The sequence below is a fragment of the Pyxicephalus adspersus genome, chromosome Z (genome assembly GCF_032062135.1).
Source record: "Pyxicephalus adspersus chromosome Z, UCB_Pads_2.0, whole genome shotgun sequence".
NCBI classification, from domain to species: Eukaryota; Metazoa; Chordata; class Amphibia; order Anura; family Pyxicephalidae; genus Pyxicephalus; species Pyxicephalus adspersus.
This window is the reverse complement of record NC_092871.1, coordinates 76,721,382-76,740,512: the sequence shown is the minus strand read 5'-3', so window position 1 is coordinate 76,740,512 and position 19,131 is coordinate 76,721,382. Positions and strand designations below refer to the sequence as shown.

The 19,131-nt window shown below is 37.5% G+C and overlaps 1 protein-coding gene and 1 long non-coding RNA gene across 5 annotated transcripts in view; one reads left to right on the top strand and one right to left on the bottom strand.

The window, feature by feature from the left end:
* The window catches only part of LOC140344240 (rho GTPase-activating protein 4-like), a 116,202-nt gene that overhangs the window by 48,640 nt on the left and 48,431 nt on the right, over positions 1-19,131 (top strand). For all 4 annotated transcript variants that reach the window (XM_072431264.1, XM_072431262.1, XM_072431263.1 and 1 more), the window contains exons 2-4: positions 11,874-12,069; positions 13,725-13,890; positions 16,091-16,153. In XM_072431264.1, the coding sequence (XP_072287365.1) occupies positions 11,874-12,069; positions 13,725-13,890; positions 16,091-16,153 (425 nt within the window). The remainder of the gene's footprint in view (positions 1-11,873; positions 12,070-13,724; positions 13,891-16,090; positions 16,154-19,131) is intronic.
* Positions 11,741-16,338, bottom strand: LOC140344242 (uncharacterized). Its single transcript, XR_011923525.1, has 2 exons — positions 16,246-16,338; positions 11,741-12,097 (listed from the first exon to the last, which is right to left on the bottom strand). It is a non-coding gene; the product is annotated as an uncharacterized lncRNA (long non-coding RNA).

Here is a 19,131-nt window from a genome sequence, read left to right as displayed (position 1 = left end):
AGAACATTGACATCATATCTGTTTCAGGGGCTGGTCAGGAAAATCTGAGTAATCTAAGCAATTGTACATTTTAAGAGATTAGGTATTCTGTGGAGACCTCAACTATGTGGACATTCATAGGCAGCTCTTTTACAAACACTCTCCAAATCACGACCATGCAAAGACTTAAACCATGTACAGATGTTCAGTACAGTACTAGAAACAATTGTTAGTGATCAATGATGGTTTTATGAATGATTACTGTACAGAAAGGCCTGTTCTGTTGGGGGTATAGTGGGTTCCCTCATTCCCGTTAGTAAAATACACATTCTAGGGTGACAACTCTACTTTTGTTTTAATTATATAAAAGGGTTTTATATATTGTTAAAAAAGGTCATGATAGGTCTACTTTAAGAAAGTGATCTGTCATTACACAAATGTTATTGGGGGACACCTATACTGACACTATAATGAGTTAATCATGAATATCTGTCCCAGGCATTAAAAGCTACGTACACATCTTAGAAAGTTGTCGTCTGAGACAAATGATCGTGTCCCCCAATGTCTATTGATCAGTCCTAGCAGGTCAATACATGTCCAAATGGGGATAACCACTGTAATTTTCTATGAAGGAGGACAGAACAGGGTGCCCCTCATTTGTCCTTCCCCCTCCTCTCCCCATACAATTGCTTGTTTGCTCATTTATTCTACTGTCACTGAAAACAATCAAAAAGATATTTTCTAGCTACATAAATCTCTAGCGTGTGTACATCCTATCATGTGCAAGAATAAACTCATGTTTTTCACACCTCCTTGCATGTGATTGGACATTGTTTGCAGATAAGTTCTTCCCCATATTCACTAAAGTAAATTAATTCATTTATTATTAATCCTTAGTAATGATAATAATGACAGTTTCATAATTATCTTTAGTAAATGAATCCTAATGCCTTTAAAAATACCAGTGTTTTCTTAAAAATGCTTTGGCTCTGTGCTTCCATTCATTCTTAATCACCTAGGCCAGAGGTTGGCAAACGTTTTGGACTAATAGGCCATTTCAGGAGGTCAAGAAGGCACACTAGGCCAGAAGAAACAATGTGTCCAAGGAAAGATTTTTTCACATCCGCAGTGTAGTGTCTGTACGTGTTCGCGTGCTTGACATCGAAATGCCCCTTGAGATTCGACCGCTTGATAGTGCTGTTGTTGCACACTAAACATAGGACTTTGTTGCCGCGTTGAACAAAGAATAATTCGTCAGCCCATTCGAGGTTGAAGACACAACGTTCGAGGTCAACCTTCCAGAGACTGGTAGCTGCGCGTTGCTTCTGCTCTTTAGGCATAGTAATTGGGGTTAATGTGCGGGAACTCGATGATATCGATGATATTACGGGAACTTGCTATACCGCAACAATTCAATTAGGCTGGATCCAACAATAAATAACTAGGGGGGCATTAGGCCAGACTGGAATACTAGCTAGGCCAAATCCAGCCTAAAGGCCGAAGTTTGCCTACCTCTGGCCTAGGCGATCGAGAATTAAGGGAGCAGTGCTGCACTCGTTTTTTCTTTTAAAAAAGGGTGTTGCACTTAAAAAAACACAAACAAAATTTTTACTTTAAATAAAAGTGCTTTCTACCTATTTATGTAAAGTAAAAATTCTGAGTTTAGGTACAGTTTAAGTGCATCCTAATGCATTGGTGAGTCTTGGGGAAAACATGCATCTTGAAAAAAAGATCTGTTGACTGTTGGTGACTCAAAAAAGACAAATAATTCGGTATATAAAGTTTCTTTAACCCCCTAGCAGTAATCCCGAGTGTTACTCAGGGTGGATTTTACCTGCAAAAAGTAATCCCGAGTCACACTCGGGGTAGCTTTTGACTAAAAAAAAACCCACTTACCTTGCTCCGTTATCATCCCCCTTCGTCCTGCTGGTCCCCACAGGTCTTGGGGACACGTCCTTTCTCCTCAATCTCCAGCCGAGACGATCTCTAGGGTTTTCCGGTGACGTCGGTACATGTGCCAGTGTGGATGGGCTGATCGGCGGGAAATTCAAATAATTTTGTATTGGATTCAATACAAAATAGCTCTATTAAGTCCAATACAAAGAAATATAATATAATATATATATATATATATATATATATATATATATATATATATATATATATATATATATTATATTATATAAATTATATGCTACTGGCAGCACGGTGGCTCAGGGGTTAGCACTCTGGCCTTTGCAGCACTAGGTCCTAGGTTCGAGTCCCAGCCAGGACACTATCTGCATGGAGTTTGCAGGTTCTCCCCGTGTCTGCGTGGGTTTCCTCCGGGTACTCCGGTTTCCTCCCACATCCCAAAAACATGCAGTTAGGTTAAATGGCTTTCCCCCAGACCTTAGACTACATTAATGACATATGACTATAGTAGGGACATTAGATTGTGAGCTCCTTTGAGGGACAGTTAGTGACACCACTAAGGACTTTGTACAGCGCTGTGTAATATGATGGCACTATATAAATACCATATAATAATACTGTACATTACATGTTTACATTACATTTTTTTTTAACAGATTTTTGTGTTTTGTTATTTAAAGTTTATTGGTAAATGTATTAAATTTATTAAATATTGGTGAGTTATGCCTAAGAATTATAGCCTACAATGAAAAAAAAATTTACATGCAAAAAAATTTAACCACTTTTTTGCATGGAAATTTGGGCGGAATGAGACTGTTAGGGAGGTTAATAATGTCATATTAGATATATTGTCTCTATATGCTGTTCAGCAGCTCTATTACTAAATGTACAGATAGCTAGTATTATATACCGGCTGTGTATTTCAGTACTTGCCTTGTAGAAGGCCAGTGACCTCTCACACATCAGACTTCATTAAGTAGAGGTCATATGGAGCTCAAGGGGTTATGGTTCAAAAGTCATTACTCCACTGCAGGGGAATCTGCACTTAAGACCAGCTGTCATTGTTAGACCTAGCAGGAGGGAGATGATTAGCTCCTGGTAGAAGACTAAATGGGTCAGGCAGTGAATTTCCCATGATCCCTAGAGACCAAACCCTATAGTTGTAATTTTAGTAATGTATTTCAAGTGGACCTTCTACTCAAATTATTCAGTAGGTAGCTAAAAAACATTCCTGCAAAGTTAGTTATACTTTTCTCATACCCCTAATCTGTGCGCCTAGATGAGAATGACGTCACCATTGTTTTAAGTCGCACCCCGTGGAATGCAAAGGAAAATCTTGTGAGAAGATGCTCTTACAATGGGGTGTCTTCTTGCAAGTTTTTGCCTGCTCTGTCTGTATCTGCCAGGATTTTGCCATGAAAAATGGGAAAGTCACACTCACAAGTGAAAGATGAGGGTAATTTAATTATGATTCTTAACCTTTAAAGGTATATTTTTTACTTACCATAATATACTCTACAGGTATCAATTTCTAGTATGTAATTGCATGTAGTATGTCTTTTTAATTTTTAGTTTTGTAGTTGAATATCTATGATTAAAGTCTTTTATCTAGCGCTTGGCAAATCGTGCCTGCTTGCAGTTTTTCAGACACATCAAGGTTGGTTCTAAGGGAGGCAATGAACCTTATTGAGATGTAGGGGGAATATGAAATGCTTGGTGGAAATCTATGCCAACACCTATTATGTCTTTTGCATCTAAAACAGTTCTTTTTACTGTTGAAGAATAAAGATAATAAATAATTAAAATTATCATAAAATTAAGATATCAGTAAAGGCCTTTATATTATTGTTAGTGGTAAACATTAAAAATCTCAAAGCTTTAAAACTGTATATCATTTTTTCCAATCTTTAAATGTGGCATAGTTTATGTGGGTGAGGCTGGCCAAATACTATGTTAGCTAGCTGGCTTCGGTCATTAGTAAAATGCTGTAGACCATATGCATTTTTTTTTAAAGTGGGGAATCATTTTACCAGCCAGGTCACACATTTGGTCTGGCACTGCGGAAGTGGCAAGGTCTTTTTATATGATGCTTTTTTTGGTTTATGTTGCTTCCATCCATAAAACTCATGTAAACCTTAATATGGCTACATTTTTTTTTAAACAGTCATATAACTATCCTACAAAAGGGTAAAAAGATGGGCAATTGTAATTAGTTTTCCTATGCATTTCCCCCCCAATTCTTAGGTATACTAAGTGCAGCATGCATAATGAATTGTAATGTATGTACAGATTTCTCCCCAGTATTTGCTGTCGCAGTGCTGTAGAGTGGACAGGTCCACTGTTGCCCCCTGCTGGTTGATTGACAGCTACTGTGATCATGTGGCAGCTGACACTGTATGTAACTGTTACTTTTTGTTTGGCTTTCAATAGTTAAAATCTACCACTAAAATCTTACTAAAGTAAAAACCAATCTAGTGGTAGGGTCAGTAAGTAATAAAACTATGTAACAAGGGGTACACAGAAAAACAAACACACTTATATATAACATTTTTTTATTTTGGGTGTAGTTTATTATTTTAGCAAAAATGCATCAAACATTGTATCCGGTAAGGAGGCTTAAACAAATCAGGTAGCAGGGCAGCTATATTAGGTGTGGTTCTTTGCTATATTAAACACAGTTTTTTTTTAGGGTAGTGGGTTGAAATATGATAGCAAGCATTTGGATGTCCTGCTGCCTAAACACTGTGGAGTGGAGGGCCGGAGGTTGCCACCAATGTTAGTTCTTGCTAATGCAATGCAGCAAGATCTACAGAGACTACTTAACAGGATCCAAAGAAGTGTAGTTGGATCATTAATAATAATATTATTATTATTATTATTAATAATAATAATAAACAGGATTTATATAGTGCCAACATATTACAGTTTGCATGTTCTCCCTGTGTTTGCGTGGGTTACCTCCAGGTACTTTGGTTTACTTCCACATCCCAAAAACATGCAGTTAGGTTATTTGGCTTCCCCCCAAAATTGACCTTAGAATGTAATAAAGACAAATGGCTATGGTAGGGGCATTAGATTGTGAGCCGCTTTGAGGGACAGCTAGTGACATGACTATAGACTTAAGCTACGTACACACTTCCAATTATTATCGTTGGAAAACGAACGACGAACGTTCCTGCACGATATACACGAACGATCGTATAGCACCGATCCTGCACATAGAGGTAACGACACGATCGTTTGTAGATATTGTACACACAATAGATACGATCGTTTAAGCGATAGAGGAACTATGTGCACGACAGGAAAGTGAACGGATGTTCGTTCATCACGCATGCTCTGAACATGGACGATCAACGAACGACCGTACACACGAACGATGTTCAACGATCGTCGTCCAATCCGATCCGCCGGTCCGGTCGTTCGTTTCCAGCGACTTTCCTCGTTCGTCGGCGTCGTTGGTTACTTTTTTACGAACGATTTTTTGCCCAATCGATCGTTCGATTGGAACGATAAAAATTGGAAGTGTGTACGCACCTTTAGTACAGCACTGCGTAATATGATAACGCTATATAAATATATAATAAGAATAAAATATGTACGTAGCGCTGTACATTTAATAGGTATTGTGCTTCTTAGAGCATGTGCTATGGTACATTCACTTCAAAATGCAAATTACATTCAAACCTCATTCACCATGATTTCTTCAGCAGCAAAAGTGGGTTTGATCTAGATTCCTGACAAAAGGTAAACTTGTAAATCCTATTCAGTGTACCAGGCCACCAATTTCCTCTTTGTCAGTAATATGAATAATTAAAAGGGCAATAATTTTATCATGAAGCTAAGCTCAAGCACTTGGGGGTATAACCTCAAACTACCAGTACAAAATTAAAGGGTAAAAGTCAAGGGTAACAGTGCATTAAACATTTTTAATGTGAAATGGAGTGCACCTTTAATAATAATGAAAGTTGTTAAGGATCTACAAATGTCCTTCTGAGTGGCTTCTATAGGGTGACTGGACCAGATCCAGAAGGTGCTTGAAGTTGTATGTATCTATGTTGGCTGTACAAAACCTTGGAATCTCCCAAAAAGTACAGGAGACCAGAGAGAGAACAAAAGGAAGTCTGGGTCAGTCAGTCTGCTTCAACACATCTCTTACTGGATTATTTAGCTAAAAGAAATGATTTCTGTCATTGTTTTACACAGGGGTTCAGTCTTGTTGTCATAGTTGTAGACAACTGACTGTGACTGTGTAATTTGAATGATATAAATGTATGTGGGCATGACATAAAAAAACGGCAATTTGAAGCACAAATGTATTATGATTGGAGCAAGGGATATTTCTTGGGATAAAACTCCATTACATTACAAGGTCATCAGGCAAAGATTTCCAATCTACCCAGATTTAGGTTTGATTCTTGAGCCACATCCATGTCTCTCATTTTACCTCAAGTAAATTGTTAGATCATTGTTTAAACACCCAATAAACCCAAGCATCATATGAAAGTGTCCTTGTATCCACTTGGATGCAACCATCCATGTGGCAATTGTGTAAAACCATGGGTACCAGGCTGTCTCTTTTTAACTCACAGATAGTTGGTCTCATACAAATAAATATGCTGGCTATAAATGCAAGATGATGTTTTTCCAATCTAGTATATCACATGTTGTTCTAATGTCTATGGCACTAGCAGACACACCCAAATGGCTGTTTTGCAGAAAAGAATAATTGCAGAGGTTTGAAAAAATCATCCGATATTGTTCTCCAAAAATGTAGGTATATGTAAACCCTAAGTGAATGATTTTTAATATGCTAAGTAATGTGTACCAAAAATTAGCATGGTATTAAAAAAATATTTTTGGGTTGGGTTTCCTAATAATGACAACAGCGGAGTATGACTTTTCAGTGTTTGTCAGCGTTAGAGTTTGTGGTCTTCATTGAAGGCCATTATTAAACACTATTGAGAACTATTGAAAAACAGAGTGTTGTCATCCTAAACCAGGAGGTGCCTAAATAAGGACATTTTGGCAGGATTACAGGGTATTAAACAAGTAAAAATACTTTTAGTATTAGTATGTTAAAGTTCATATTTGAAATTTTAGCAATCCAGTTTGCATAAACATTATTATTTACCTAATCAAGGGTAAGCACCTAGGCAGGAAAGTTCTCATAGTACTGGCTGTTTGCATCCAAGGCCACACAATACCGATTGGCTGCCTGCAGCACCCTGTGATAATCCTTAAATTTTTAGTGTTTTTTTTAGCTTTTATATATTTGAAAATTGTTACAAAAAATGATACAGAAATGGCTAGTGGGAACTGTCTAAAAGATTACACTAAAAAGTGTAAATTGCTCTTTAACTGCATTTCTGGAGAGCATCTCCTCTTTAAGCTTGGCTGACCATCACAACAACTGCTGATGTCCTAGAGGGAAACATGCAGTGACAGTGGCTTTTGTTACACATAGCGAGTAATGTCATCTCTTGGCAGGAGGATTGCTGTGCAAGGGAGCGAAAGAGGCTGAATGTTGCCCCGCAGGGTAGCATGACTTTACAGATCGGCATCTTCCTGTAAACTGTCTGATACAGGAAGGCAAGAGCAGGACCACTCACTACCCAGACCTTGCTTGGACTTTTAAATCATATTATGCCCTGGCAATTTCTCCTTTCTGTAAAATGATATAGTTGTAGAATAAGTCAGTGCTGTGACAACAGAAAAACCATTGTCAGATTTTCTGAATAGGTCTAGATGGAAGCCATGTTTAGCAGAATAGACTTTCTTTATGAAAGATAAATACTACATACTAATTTCAAACAAGCATTGTAGAATATGAGTTCTATATATTTTACATATATGTAAAAATATACAAACACATGCACAAATGTTTTACAAAGAAAAATACACCAGCTGACTATGCCTCTGGGCACTAGATATAGCCTCCAAAAACAGAGGATAGAATTGGGGAGGTTTAGAACCCTTTCAGGCCTTGCTAGGTAGATTAACCATCTCTGTTTGATTTTCCTTAGCTTTATAGTATAAATCAAGTATAAACATTGGAAATTTGAAATATAGTATTTGAAATTTCAAATGTTTATACTTGACTTGCTACATCTCTATACATATAGACCATCAAGCACGCATTATTATATATCCCTGAGGAAGCCCTACGTGGCAAAACGCATCGGATCATTGCACGCCACGGCACGGTCTATTCAATGTTTATACGGTTACCTTTATATTATAGGGTGTACAAATATTCTGTGTTGTGAAATATTTACAGGACAGAATCTGAAGTAATTTCATATGTTCATGTGTATTTGATAGCTTATGTATAAAATAACCAAACAATACACTTCATCTTTTGCATGAAAAACCCCTGAGCCTCAAACCTCTTTCTTTCTTCTCTACCCATTTATTTTTTTCCTTAGTGTTGTAGATTTTCATTTTCTGCTGCAACTCTAGGACAGGAAATGATGAAAAATCTTGATAAAGAGATACAGAGAGCAAAAATTAATTGACAGGGGTTTTCCCTTTCTTGCCTCAAAACAAGGCTTCATATACACTTTGCAGCTACAAGCAAGATTGCTTATTTTTTATCTCACTTTAATAAATTGAGATTGGGATTTTTTCCTATAGATACCTTGTGATACAATTTGAACAGCTGAGTGGTTAGTCTGCCCACCTCTTATGACTCACTAAGGGTCAGTGAGGGAGTATCATAATTCAGTATTAGGTGGGTGAACCTATGCTTGGTTTTACAGGTGGGGCAGCACTGGTTTTAGATTCCATAGATATATTTTAAAGTGTACCTGTGAACATGTGCATTTAAACATGCGGCTTCTCTTCCTATGTGAGACATGGAACTATACCTCTGATATACTGTAACCAATATTAGAAGGCCCCTTACATGCAATTATGATATATTTTGTATCTGGGTTACTACCTTTTCATTTGTTGAAAACATGGATCTCCTGACATGTCCTGAAAAAGCAGTCACATTGGCCGTGAAACGCGTTGACTGATCTAACACCACACTTGTTAGTGTCTACACAGGAGATTGGATGCACTAAATAAATGTATACAAATTTTTTGTGCAGGTGCTACTATCATTGTTGCTGCTATTTTGGTTTTATTGGTTTATACTAGATTCTAATTGGCCTTAAAAGTCCAACTATTGTGTGTTTTTGTTTGAAGTATAGCTTGTAATAGGGGTGTGGCCTTGCAAATAGAATGATAGAGGAATTCGTACACATTTTTACTTGTACCTGTGAACATACTATAGGCATAAAACAATTTAAATAATTCTGAGTAACATTAAAGAGCTTCCACACAAGATCTGACCTTTCTAGGTGCTTTTAATCAACATAGCACAAGTGTTTAGAATTTCACACTGCTTACATAATGTTTTAAAGTGCCTTTATTGGATGATTTTAATAAGTAATTAGTTTAATGTGTATTAGCAGGGCACAGATTGACTTTAGGATAATTGTTTGCTAAAGCTAATGTACTCTTGCCAATGTACCGCATGCTCAACCGGGGCTCCCAATAGCATCCATTTAACTTTGTCCATACTTTTCAAAATGGTTGCTTTGCAGTTGGGTTGCAGCACATAATGCTCCTGTCCATGCGTTTGGTTTTTCTTCTTTGAAGGAAGAACAGCACCACCAAATGCAAGAGCAACATGTGTAGCGAATTTACCTGCAGTGCAGTTTGTCACTCCTGGAGGTATAGCAGCAAACTGCCATTGCTCTGAGCAGTGTGGTTTTGAGAGCAAGTAATAAAAAAGCCTAAAAATGGTTTTACAATAAAAAGTTTTCTCCTATGTCTCCATCATTTTGCATTGGTAGAAACAACAGTTTAGTGCTGGTGAACAATACATCTTCTGTACATCTGGTGCTCTGACAATGAGAACCCCTATTCCCATTAAGTGTTGTGCCTTCTCTCCTTGACCAATCACAAAATGTCTTTTAGTCAGTGAATAGCTAGTAACGAGCCAAGCAGAGAAGGATGGGGGTACAAACATCAGCAGTTTCCTAAAATGAGAGCTGTGGCCATGGTTGTCACACAGACAGGACTTCAAACATGTTTATCCCCATTACATGGTGGATTGATGGAATTAAATGTCTTCAAAAGCAAAAAAAGATTATTTTTGCTATCTTTTCTGCTCACAAAAAAGGGCTAAGACATATTTTAAGATTAGCAGGTATTTTCCGCACTTTGTAAAATATACTTAACCTGAATAAAGGAATCTGATGGAGCCACCACATCTAAGGAATAGCAAATTGCAAAATATTACATGTTATTTTTGGTGTATAGATGAAAAAGTATACAAATGGACATTTATGATTTAAACAAATAGTAGAAAAAACATACCGTACTTACCAAGCGTCTTATCCGCTTCATGATATAACCATCCAAAACTTAAATGTTTTCTTTGTTCAGGTTAGTAGGGGAGGGCAGATGAAAAAACTTTAGCCTTGTACAGCAGGACACAATATGGGGCAGGGATCGGTTAAACAATTAATTTTGCCATTTTCCATGAAATTTTTTTATCTCCAGAAATGGCAAGGCAGAGCAAAGTGCCCTACCCTTGTGCAGCTACCTTTCTAAGTTTTCATCTCTTGCATTCCTAGAAATCCTTTGATCACGTCATCATCCCCCTGCCCTGGCCCAGGTGACTGGTCTCCTCTCCAGGAAGTGCTGCCACTACATAAATTAGAAGTCATTAAGGTTGTGAGGAATAATATTTCACTCATGAAATGGTTTACCCCTTTGGCATTTACCAAGAACTAAAATCGCAGTTTTAGGTACCTTTTAGAAACATTTTCCTGAACTCCTTTTCCTCCCACAGTTTTAATATCAACATTCCCCATCATAGTGCCCTATGCTGTGGAGGCATTTCCTTTCATTTTTATTACCAAATGTCACAGCTTGATTCCCTATTAATGATTGGGAGCCAATTAGAATGGTGCTCTTTTTTGTGATACCAATGTTAGCTATAACATTGTGATTACATACAGATTGGAAGATGCACTCCAAAATAGACCTTGCAGATAAACACAACCATTTAACCAGTTATTTAAAAAAAAATGTGAACCTATAATAAAAATGGCAGTGTTTTTCGAGACTTGGTTTAAAAAAGGTCCTCTAGGAGTGGAGAAAATAGATTGTCAAGGGTGAACATGGGTGATCCAACAAACTTGGAATGGATTTCTTATTTTTTTTTCTCTCAATCCAGGACCAAATCTTTTCCAGGTTTGCTGGATCACCCTAGGTTCTCCCATGATTGTCTATCTTCCACAGTCTTGGAAAGTTTTATTAAATCAGGCCCAGTGTATCAATAAAAAACCTTAACATTTTAAAAGGGCTGGTTGTCACACAGGCTGGACTTCAAACATGTTTGCCATAATTTATCCCTATTACATGCTGGATTGATGGAATTAAATGTCTACAAAAGCAAGAAAAGATTGTTTTTGCTGTCTTTTCCACTCACAAAAAAGGGCCAAGACATCTTTTAGGATTAGCAGGTATTTTTAGTGCTTGGTAAAATATACTTAACCTGAATAAAGAAATCTGATGCATCATCAGTCTTGGATAGTTTTATTAAATCAGGCCCAGTGTATGAAAAAAAAACCTTAAAACTTTAAAAGGACTTATTTAAATTAGACATCTGTTATTTAAATTAGATACAGGTTAATCAAAGCTCACTAAATTTGGCCTGAGGATCTAGGGATCAATGTCATTTTTGTCCTGAAGGGTTAATGTCTTCTTTAGCTAGCAATGAAGGAAATGTATTTTCCAATTAATTAAACTTTTTTTTTTTTTTTTAAAGAAAAAAAACAAAGGAAAATGCTTACAATTTATTTCTGCTCAAATATCTTTATCTTTGCTGTATGCATAGAGAAAACATTGTAGTGCAACAAACAAATCATGACTTCATGTGGGGCACCAAATGATAATGTGACCTTTTCTCTTCCCAGAGATCCGCAGCCAGCTTACTGAGCAAGTGAAATGTTTGGACAACCAAGTGGATTTCCGCCAGCAGTTGCTGCAGGACATGAGTGAGTTCTTGCGCAGGAAAGCTGAAATTAATTTGGAGTATTCTCGAAGCTTGGAGAAACTGAGCGACCGCTTCTCTTCCAAGATTCGCAATTCCAAGGAACTTCATGGTTTCAGGTGATTGTGCAACCAGTGTTGTGTAAAGCTGTTAAAAAATAAAATCTAATGGAATAATCAGTTCAATAAACAATAAATATTATCATTATTATTATTGTTGTTGTTATTATTAATAATAATAATAATAATAAAAATTATAAACAATATTTATATAGTGCCAACATATTGCACAGCGCTGTAGATTAAATGACAACTTTGAATGTTTAGATTTTAACCAGGACAAATAAAGGTAAAATATTCCATAGTATTAAAAAACATTTATTCCAAGCCTTCTTTACATGCACATTACGTTTTGTGCAGTGTTTTGGCATAGGGGAGGATACCCTGGGTAAGTAGGCAGAGTAGGTGAAGTGAGTGTGGCTGTCAATTTTACAAAGTCCATAGTCATGTCACTAGCTGTCCCTTTAAGGAGCTGACAATCTAATGTCCTTACCATAGTCATATGTCTTTAATGCAGTCTAAGATCAGGCTCAGTTTTTAAAGCAGTTAATCTGAATGGGCAGCATGGTGGTTCAGTGGTTAGCAACCTTGCTTTTGAGCTCTAGGTCGCAGGTTATAATCTCGGCCAGGGCACCATCTGCATGGGGGTTATCCCTGTGTCTGCATGGTTTTCCTCCAGGTACTCTGGTTTCCTCCCACATTCCAAAAAACATGCAGTTAGGTTAGTTGGCTTCCCCCTAGGATTGACCTTAGACTGAAATAAAGACATATGAAAATGGCAGGGACATTGGATTGTGGGCCCTTTTGTAGGACGGCTAGTGGAACCACTGTGGACTTTGTGCAGCACTGCATAATATGATGGCGCTATTCTAATAATAATCTTACATTTACCAGTCATTCTTTGGTGGGAATGAATTGCTGCTAAATGAAAACACGTGAGCCTAGAAGATTCTCTTCCAGGTTAGCAGATGTTAAGATGTGAACTTCTTTCTACATTTACCTTGGTTATTCAGTTTTGTTTCGGTACTTGGGGAGATTATACCACCATATGGTAATGGCCCCCCTGGTGAGTCTTCTAGTTTTATGTGTTTTCAGTGGCAGCAACTTATTCCCACCATAGAACGTTTGATGAATATCATATTGCCTGCATTATAAATAGACCCCATTGACACAATATTGTGTAAAAGACCCATAAATCAGACAACGCCAAGCAACTGTTTTCTTCAAAAAGGCCAGCAACAGCAGCTCCTGTATATCCCTCACTTTAAAATATATGCATACCTTAACAATAAATGTATCTTGTTTGCTTTCTTTTGATCTGTTCAAGTGCAAAAATTATTTGTTGATCCCTTCAGAAATCCAGAGATGTCCTATGGGCTGTCATATCAAATGGACTATGTAGCTCCCCCTGTTTCAGTCAATTAGTTTTGATTGTGTGAATGACAAAACAGCGGGAGTGGCTGGGAAATTTAACAAAACACAATAAGCAGGGCTGGCACCACTTAACCCATAAAATACTTCTGTCAGCTCACAAAAAAAAAAATAAATAAATAAAAATTTGCCAGATCAGCAGAAAATGTTTGTACTTGCATAAAATGTAAAGGTATTACAGAGATATTCTACATATGTGTTTTTTTTTCCTAGACATACACTTTAACAGTAGACACCAATACCATATCCACTAAGCCTAAACCTTGCTTCTTTTTGTTTTTAAGGAAAGAGCAACAGCATCTTCTGTCGCCTGTGAACTGCTGGTACATGATCCTAAATCACACCCGTCAAGAGAGTCGGGACTATGCGGCACTCAGCGATGTTTACACCACACACCTCATCCCCCGCCTGGCACATATCGGAGAGGACCTAACTCGCCTCACCAAAAAGGTGATATCACCAGGGAACATATTTGGTTTTTTTCATCAGCTTTCTTTATTAGAAGTGTTTTCACATTCCTGTTAAGTTTCCTATTTTCATATCTACAAACATTTGCTTTTTTTGAGGAACTGGCTTGACCATCAAAACTAACCAGAAATTAAAGAGCCACTATCAAGGCAAAGCAGTAAAATAAATTATTATATGAATTCCTTGTTTGTTTTCAAATTCTTTATGCATCTTTACATTTACACTTTTTACTAATTTTTACTTAAAAAAAACTGTTTTTGTCCAAGCTCCCTTGGTGGTGTAATAATTTCTCCCAACTCCTATTGCCATCAATTTGCTGGACAGCTTGCCCGCAGCTAAAAATGCAGAACTATATAAAGAAGTAAAATAAAACTTTCAATATGCATATTTTCATTACAGGTATTTACTGAATACAGATATATGAATGCAAAATTTCTACAATAATGACCCTTTTAAGGTTCTTGTCTTTTAAGACAAAAAAGTTTGGTTTTGGTTGTTTAAATTGGTCATATGCAGGAAAAAAATACCCACTCACATCGGCTGTCAGTCTTACCCTGGTATTCAGTGTAAGTTTGATAACTCCTTTACGGAAAATGGAAAAAAAGCTTGCCTCCATATGCAATGTGAGCAGGCGAACAAATGCCCTCACATTGTTATTGGTAAAAATTCCACCCTTATATAATTTGTGTCAGCAAAATTAAAAATGATGCCTGAAAATGGTAGTCCATGGACAATGTTCCCTTGCAATATAAGTCAGTGAAAAGGATGAATTCCCACCTATATTGCTAGTCAGTGTCAGGATGATTATTCCTTTACACAGGTGGTTAGTGGGAAAAAGTCTCTTTACATCAGAAGACGGGAAGGTCACCTTTTTTACATTGGTGACCAGTGAAAGGAAGAATTGTTATATTTTGATTGCCAGTAGAGGGAAGAATTCCCCCTACATTTGTCAGTGGAAATAAGAGTGGCCCTGATACATTGGTGGTCAGTGGAAGGAAGAATAGCCCGTTACATTGATTGTCAGTGGAAGAAAGAGTGGCCCTTTTACATTGGATACAAGAATCAAAAACGTTTGACATAGCAAACCTTTTCCCATTCTATCTAGAGCTAGGTTTACTTCTGTCTAACCAACATAAACTTCATTATAGATTCATTTGGATGTGATTCATTTTAGGAGGAGTTTGGGTGGATTTAAAGCGGAAGTAAACCCTAAACTAACCCAAAACAAAAAAATCACACTTACCTTCAATACCGCAGATCAGTCTGTCAGGAGGTTTTCTTCATTGGGTCCCGCGTTGTCTTATCAGACTCCCGGAGCAGAAGGAGCACCGGGCAATGACATCTTCTCCTCTCTTCTTCTGCGTTCTTCTTCCTATGTCACCTGATCTCAGACGCAGGCACGAGATTGGGTGATATAGATTGGGGAAAAAACTTTTCGATTGTTAGATCAGCAAGTTATTTCCCAATCTAATTTTTTTTTCCTATTGATGAAAGTACTCTTTCTGCGCAAGTCTGAGATACTTAGGCATGTGCAGAAGGAGCAGCCAAGAGCCTCCCAAGATGCGTGACGTAGGTATTCCGGGAGACTCTGTGCTCCCATTCATTGTTGATTGCCTAGGTGATAAAGAATTAAGCAAGCAGTGCTGTACTCTTAAAAAAAACAAACAAAATGTTTACGTTAAAAAAAAAGGGTTGTCCACCCTTCTATGTAAAGTAAAAATTTGTAGTTAAGGTACCATTTAGGTTGGCAAGTTTTACTATTGTCATCTTTCCTGTCTCAATTTTCCAATTTATATACCTTCCTCTACTTATATACACAACTGCCATTTCTTTACTGTTCCTAATTTATGACATTTTGGGCTCTAATTATAAATGTTTCCCCATCAATTTGTCTGAAATTTGCTGACAGATGGCCTTATTTCTCTAGGGATATCCTATCAGGTCTATTAAAATGACTTGTTCTGCCATCTAGTTGCCAATTTCAAAAGTGCATGGCTATCACAATAGGAAATGCTATCCGAGTAAGCAAAATATGAACCAGAGTGAAGTTTGCAGGGGAATCATTTATAGAGTCCTTGGTATGTTATAGTATAATGCTACTGTTACATCACATTTACATATCTGTTTATTGACAATTTTGTGGAATATTAAATCTCACTGTGTTTATCGCTCTTCCCTGCAGAGTAAAGATATTGGGGCTCAGCAACAGGAAGATTTGATGAAGCTGATGTCAGAGCTGCAGGGGGTGAGTATAGGCCATCCATTCTATCTTCAATACTAGGGATGAGTGAGCGAGATTTTTAAATTCAATCTCGCAGCAAATCGGGCCTCACTTACCGAGCATGTAAGCGAGACTGTCCTTGTAATTCGTCATGAGGTCATGTTCTCGCCGAACTAACAAGGGAAAAAGCAGGGGGCGGTAACGCCGAGAAATTCCGCTGGAAATCGCGGCTGGGAGCGAATCATTTGCTCCCAGGATGCACAGCAAGGCTCGGCAGCCAATCAGGAGAGATCAGAGCACATGCATATATATACAGGGGAGGTGGGAGTGGTTAGTTACTCCACCTTGTGTTCTGTGTAGAGGAGAGACGCAGGGAGAGACATGTATTGTGACAGGGACAGTGTAGGAGCCTTCTTAGTTCATTGTTAGCTGCATAGTTCTGTGTTTATAGGGCATTTTCTTCTTTCATGAGCTACTAGCTAGTCAGTTTTGTTAAATTGTCAGCAGTCAGCACATTTAGTGGAAGTTATATTGTGTGTATTACACTCTTAGGTGCTGTTCACTGACTGCACATGCACTGAAGGTACAATTGTGGTTGCTGATACATGTAGTGCCACGCATAGCTAGTCAGTTTTATTAAATTGTCAGCAGTCAGCATATTTAGTGTAATCTATATTGTGTATTGTAAAAGACACTGTTAGTCATCTTTTTTCACACTGTACATTCACTAAAGCTAAAAAATCTATTGCAGTTTCTATTTACCAAAGAAGACCGTTTGGTACAATGAAATTTCTGTCCTGCTTTAATATAAATACAGATATTTCAGTGTTTGACCTGATCCTATTTTTTACAAAAGAAGACCGTTTGGTAGAGTGACATTTCTGTCCTGCTTTAATATAAATACAAATATTTCAGTGTTTGATACCTGATCCTATTTACAAAAGAAGACCGTTTGGTAGAGTGACATTTCTGTGCTACTGTAAAATAATTACAGCTATTTTAGTGTTTGATACCTATTCCTAGTTACCAAAGATGACTGTTTGGTACAGTTACATTTAGGTGCTTATGTGCTACTATAAAATAAATACAGATATTTTAGTGTTTGATACCTGTTCCTATTTACTAAAGAAGACTGTTTGGTAGAGTGACATTTCTGTCCTACTTTAAATAAATACAGATATTTTAGTGTTTGATACCTGTTCCTATTTACTAAAGAAGACTGTTTGGTACAATGACATTTCTGTCCTACTTTAAATAAATACAGATATTTTAGTGTTTGATACCTGTTCCTAGTTACCAAAGAAGACTGTTTGGTACAGTGAAATGTCTGTGCTACTTTAAAATAAATACAGGTATTTTAGTGTTTGATACCTGTTCCTATTTACCAAAAGAGACCGTTGGTACAATAAAATTTCTGTCCTACTATAAAATAAATACAGGTATTTTAGTGTTTGATACCTCTTGCTATTTACCAAAAGAGACCGTTGGTACAATAAAATTTCTGTCCTACTATAAAATAAATATAGATATTTTAGTGTTTGATACCTGTACCTATTTACCAAAGAAGATGTTTGGTACAGTTAAATTTCTGACAATGGACTACACCCAGCTCTAGATGCCAGTTACCAATGCGGTCCACGCTCCGTCTCAGGGCCCACCGCCTCCTGTTGCTGCTACCGCTGCCTGTTGGTCCTCCTCCATCCTTTTGCCTAATGTGACTATGGTACTTCTCCACAACTTTATGGGTGGCATTCGTAACATGTCATCCAGGTCATGATGCCAGATAGCAATGCAATCTCCTGCTGTTTTGACGGCAGAGACTGCTGTAGCTAGTGGGTTGAGTTCACACATAGTGCCACTCTTTCTCAATGTCCTAATGTTTATGCTGCCTTCTGTATGCTGTCCATCACGCAAAAATCTGCTGCTGTCACTTTACCTGCCATTTTCTGGAAAACCACAAAGTCTTTTGGAACTTTTGTATTTTTCCCTTGTTGCCACTGTTCTCTTACACATACCTAGCAAATTTGGTTCGCCGAAATTTCGCGGACCCTTCAGAAGTTCGAGGAAATTTTCGCGAGACTGTCAGAGGCCTTCTCACTCATCCCTATTCAATACTAGCTTGTCCTCATTCACAAAAAACTTTTAAATACAAACGCTTGGAGAACAATTGGTGAGCTGCCTAAACTGCCCGTGACAGGAATGAATCCTTTACATTTTTATTACATACCATCACAGGATCCTTGTGCATTTCATTGCAAACAGATTATGACTGATGGGAGGGTTGTACATAGCTTCCAGAAAACAGCAGACTCTCATAGTTTATGTCACCATGTAATGCTCAGCGCCAACATTTTTAATTAAATGAAATACAGTGAATGAAATTGGCAGAACAACAGTTTGAAGAAATAGCTTAGTGATGTTGGATGTCCCCTAAACAGGAAATGACCTGGCCTATGTCTAAAATGTTGCAACTTCTAGAGCAAACTGTAGGGAAACTCACATTGTGCAGTGAAATATAAATCCTAGAGGGAGCACGTATGCTGTTGGAAACAAATGTCAGTCTAATAGGTAAGCAGGTGTTATTCATAAGTTGGCTAAGACTAAAGTAAATTCCCGGTGTTGCACTGCAAAGCAGATTGAATGGCCAGCATATATAGGAAAATATGGCTTTTCCTGTGAACATATATGCTTACAATCTATATATAGGAAGTAGTTTTTTTAGAATATTAACACACATTGTTAAAAGTGTTTACAGCAAGCTAATTATTATTATTATTAGTAATAATAAACAGGATTTATATAGCGCAGTGCTGTACATTAAATATGGGTTGCAAATGACAGACAAATACAGACAGTGATACAGGAGGAGAGGACTCTGCCCCGAAGAGCTTACAATCTAGTTAATTACTTCTACAATTGCAATACCTGTGCTCTCAGGGGAGAAGTGTATGGTTGCACTGGAGAAATGGGCTGTGACAGAGGTGCTCAGTGGAGAAGTACTC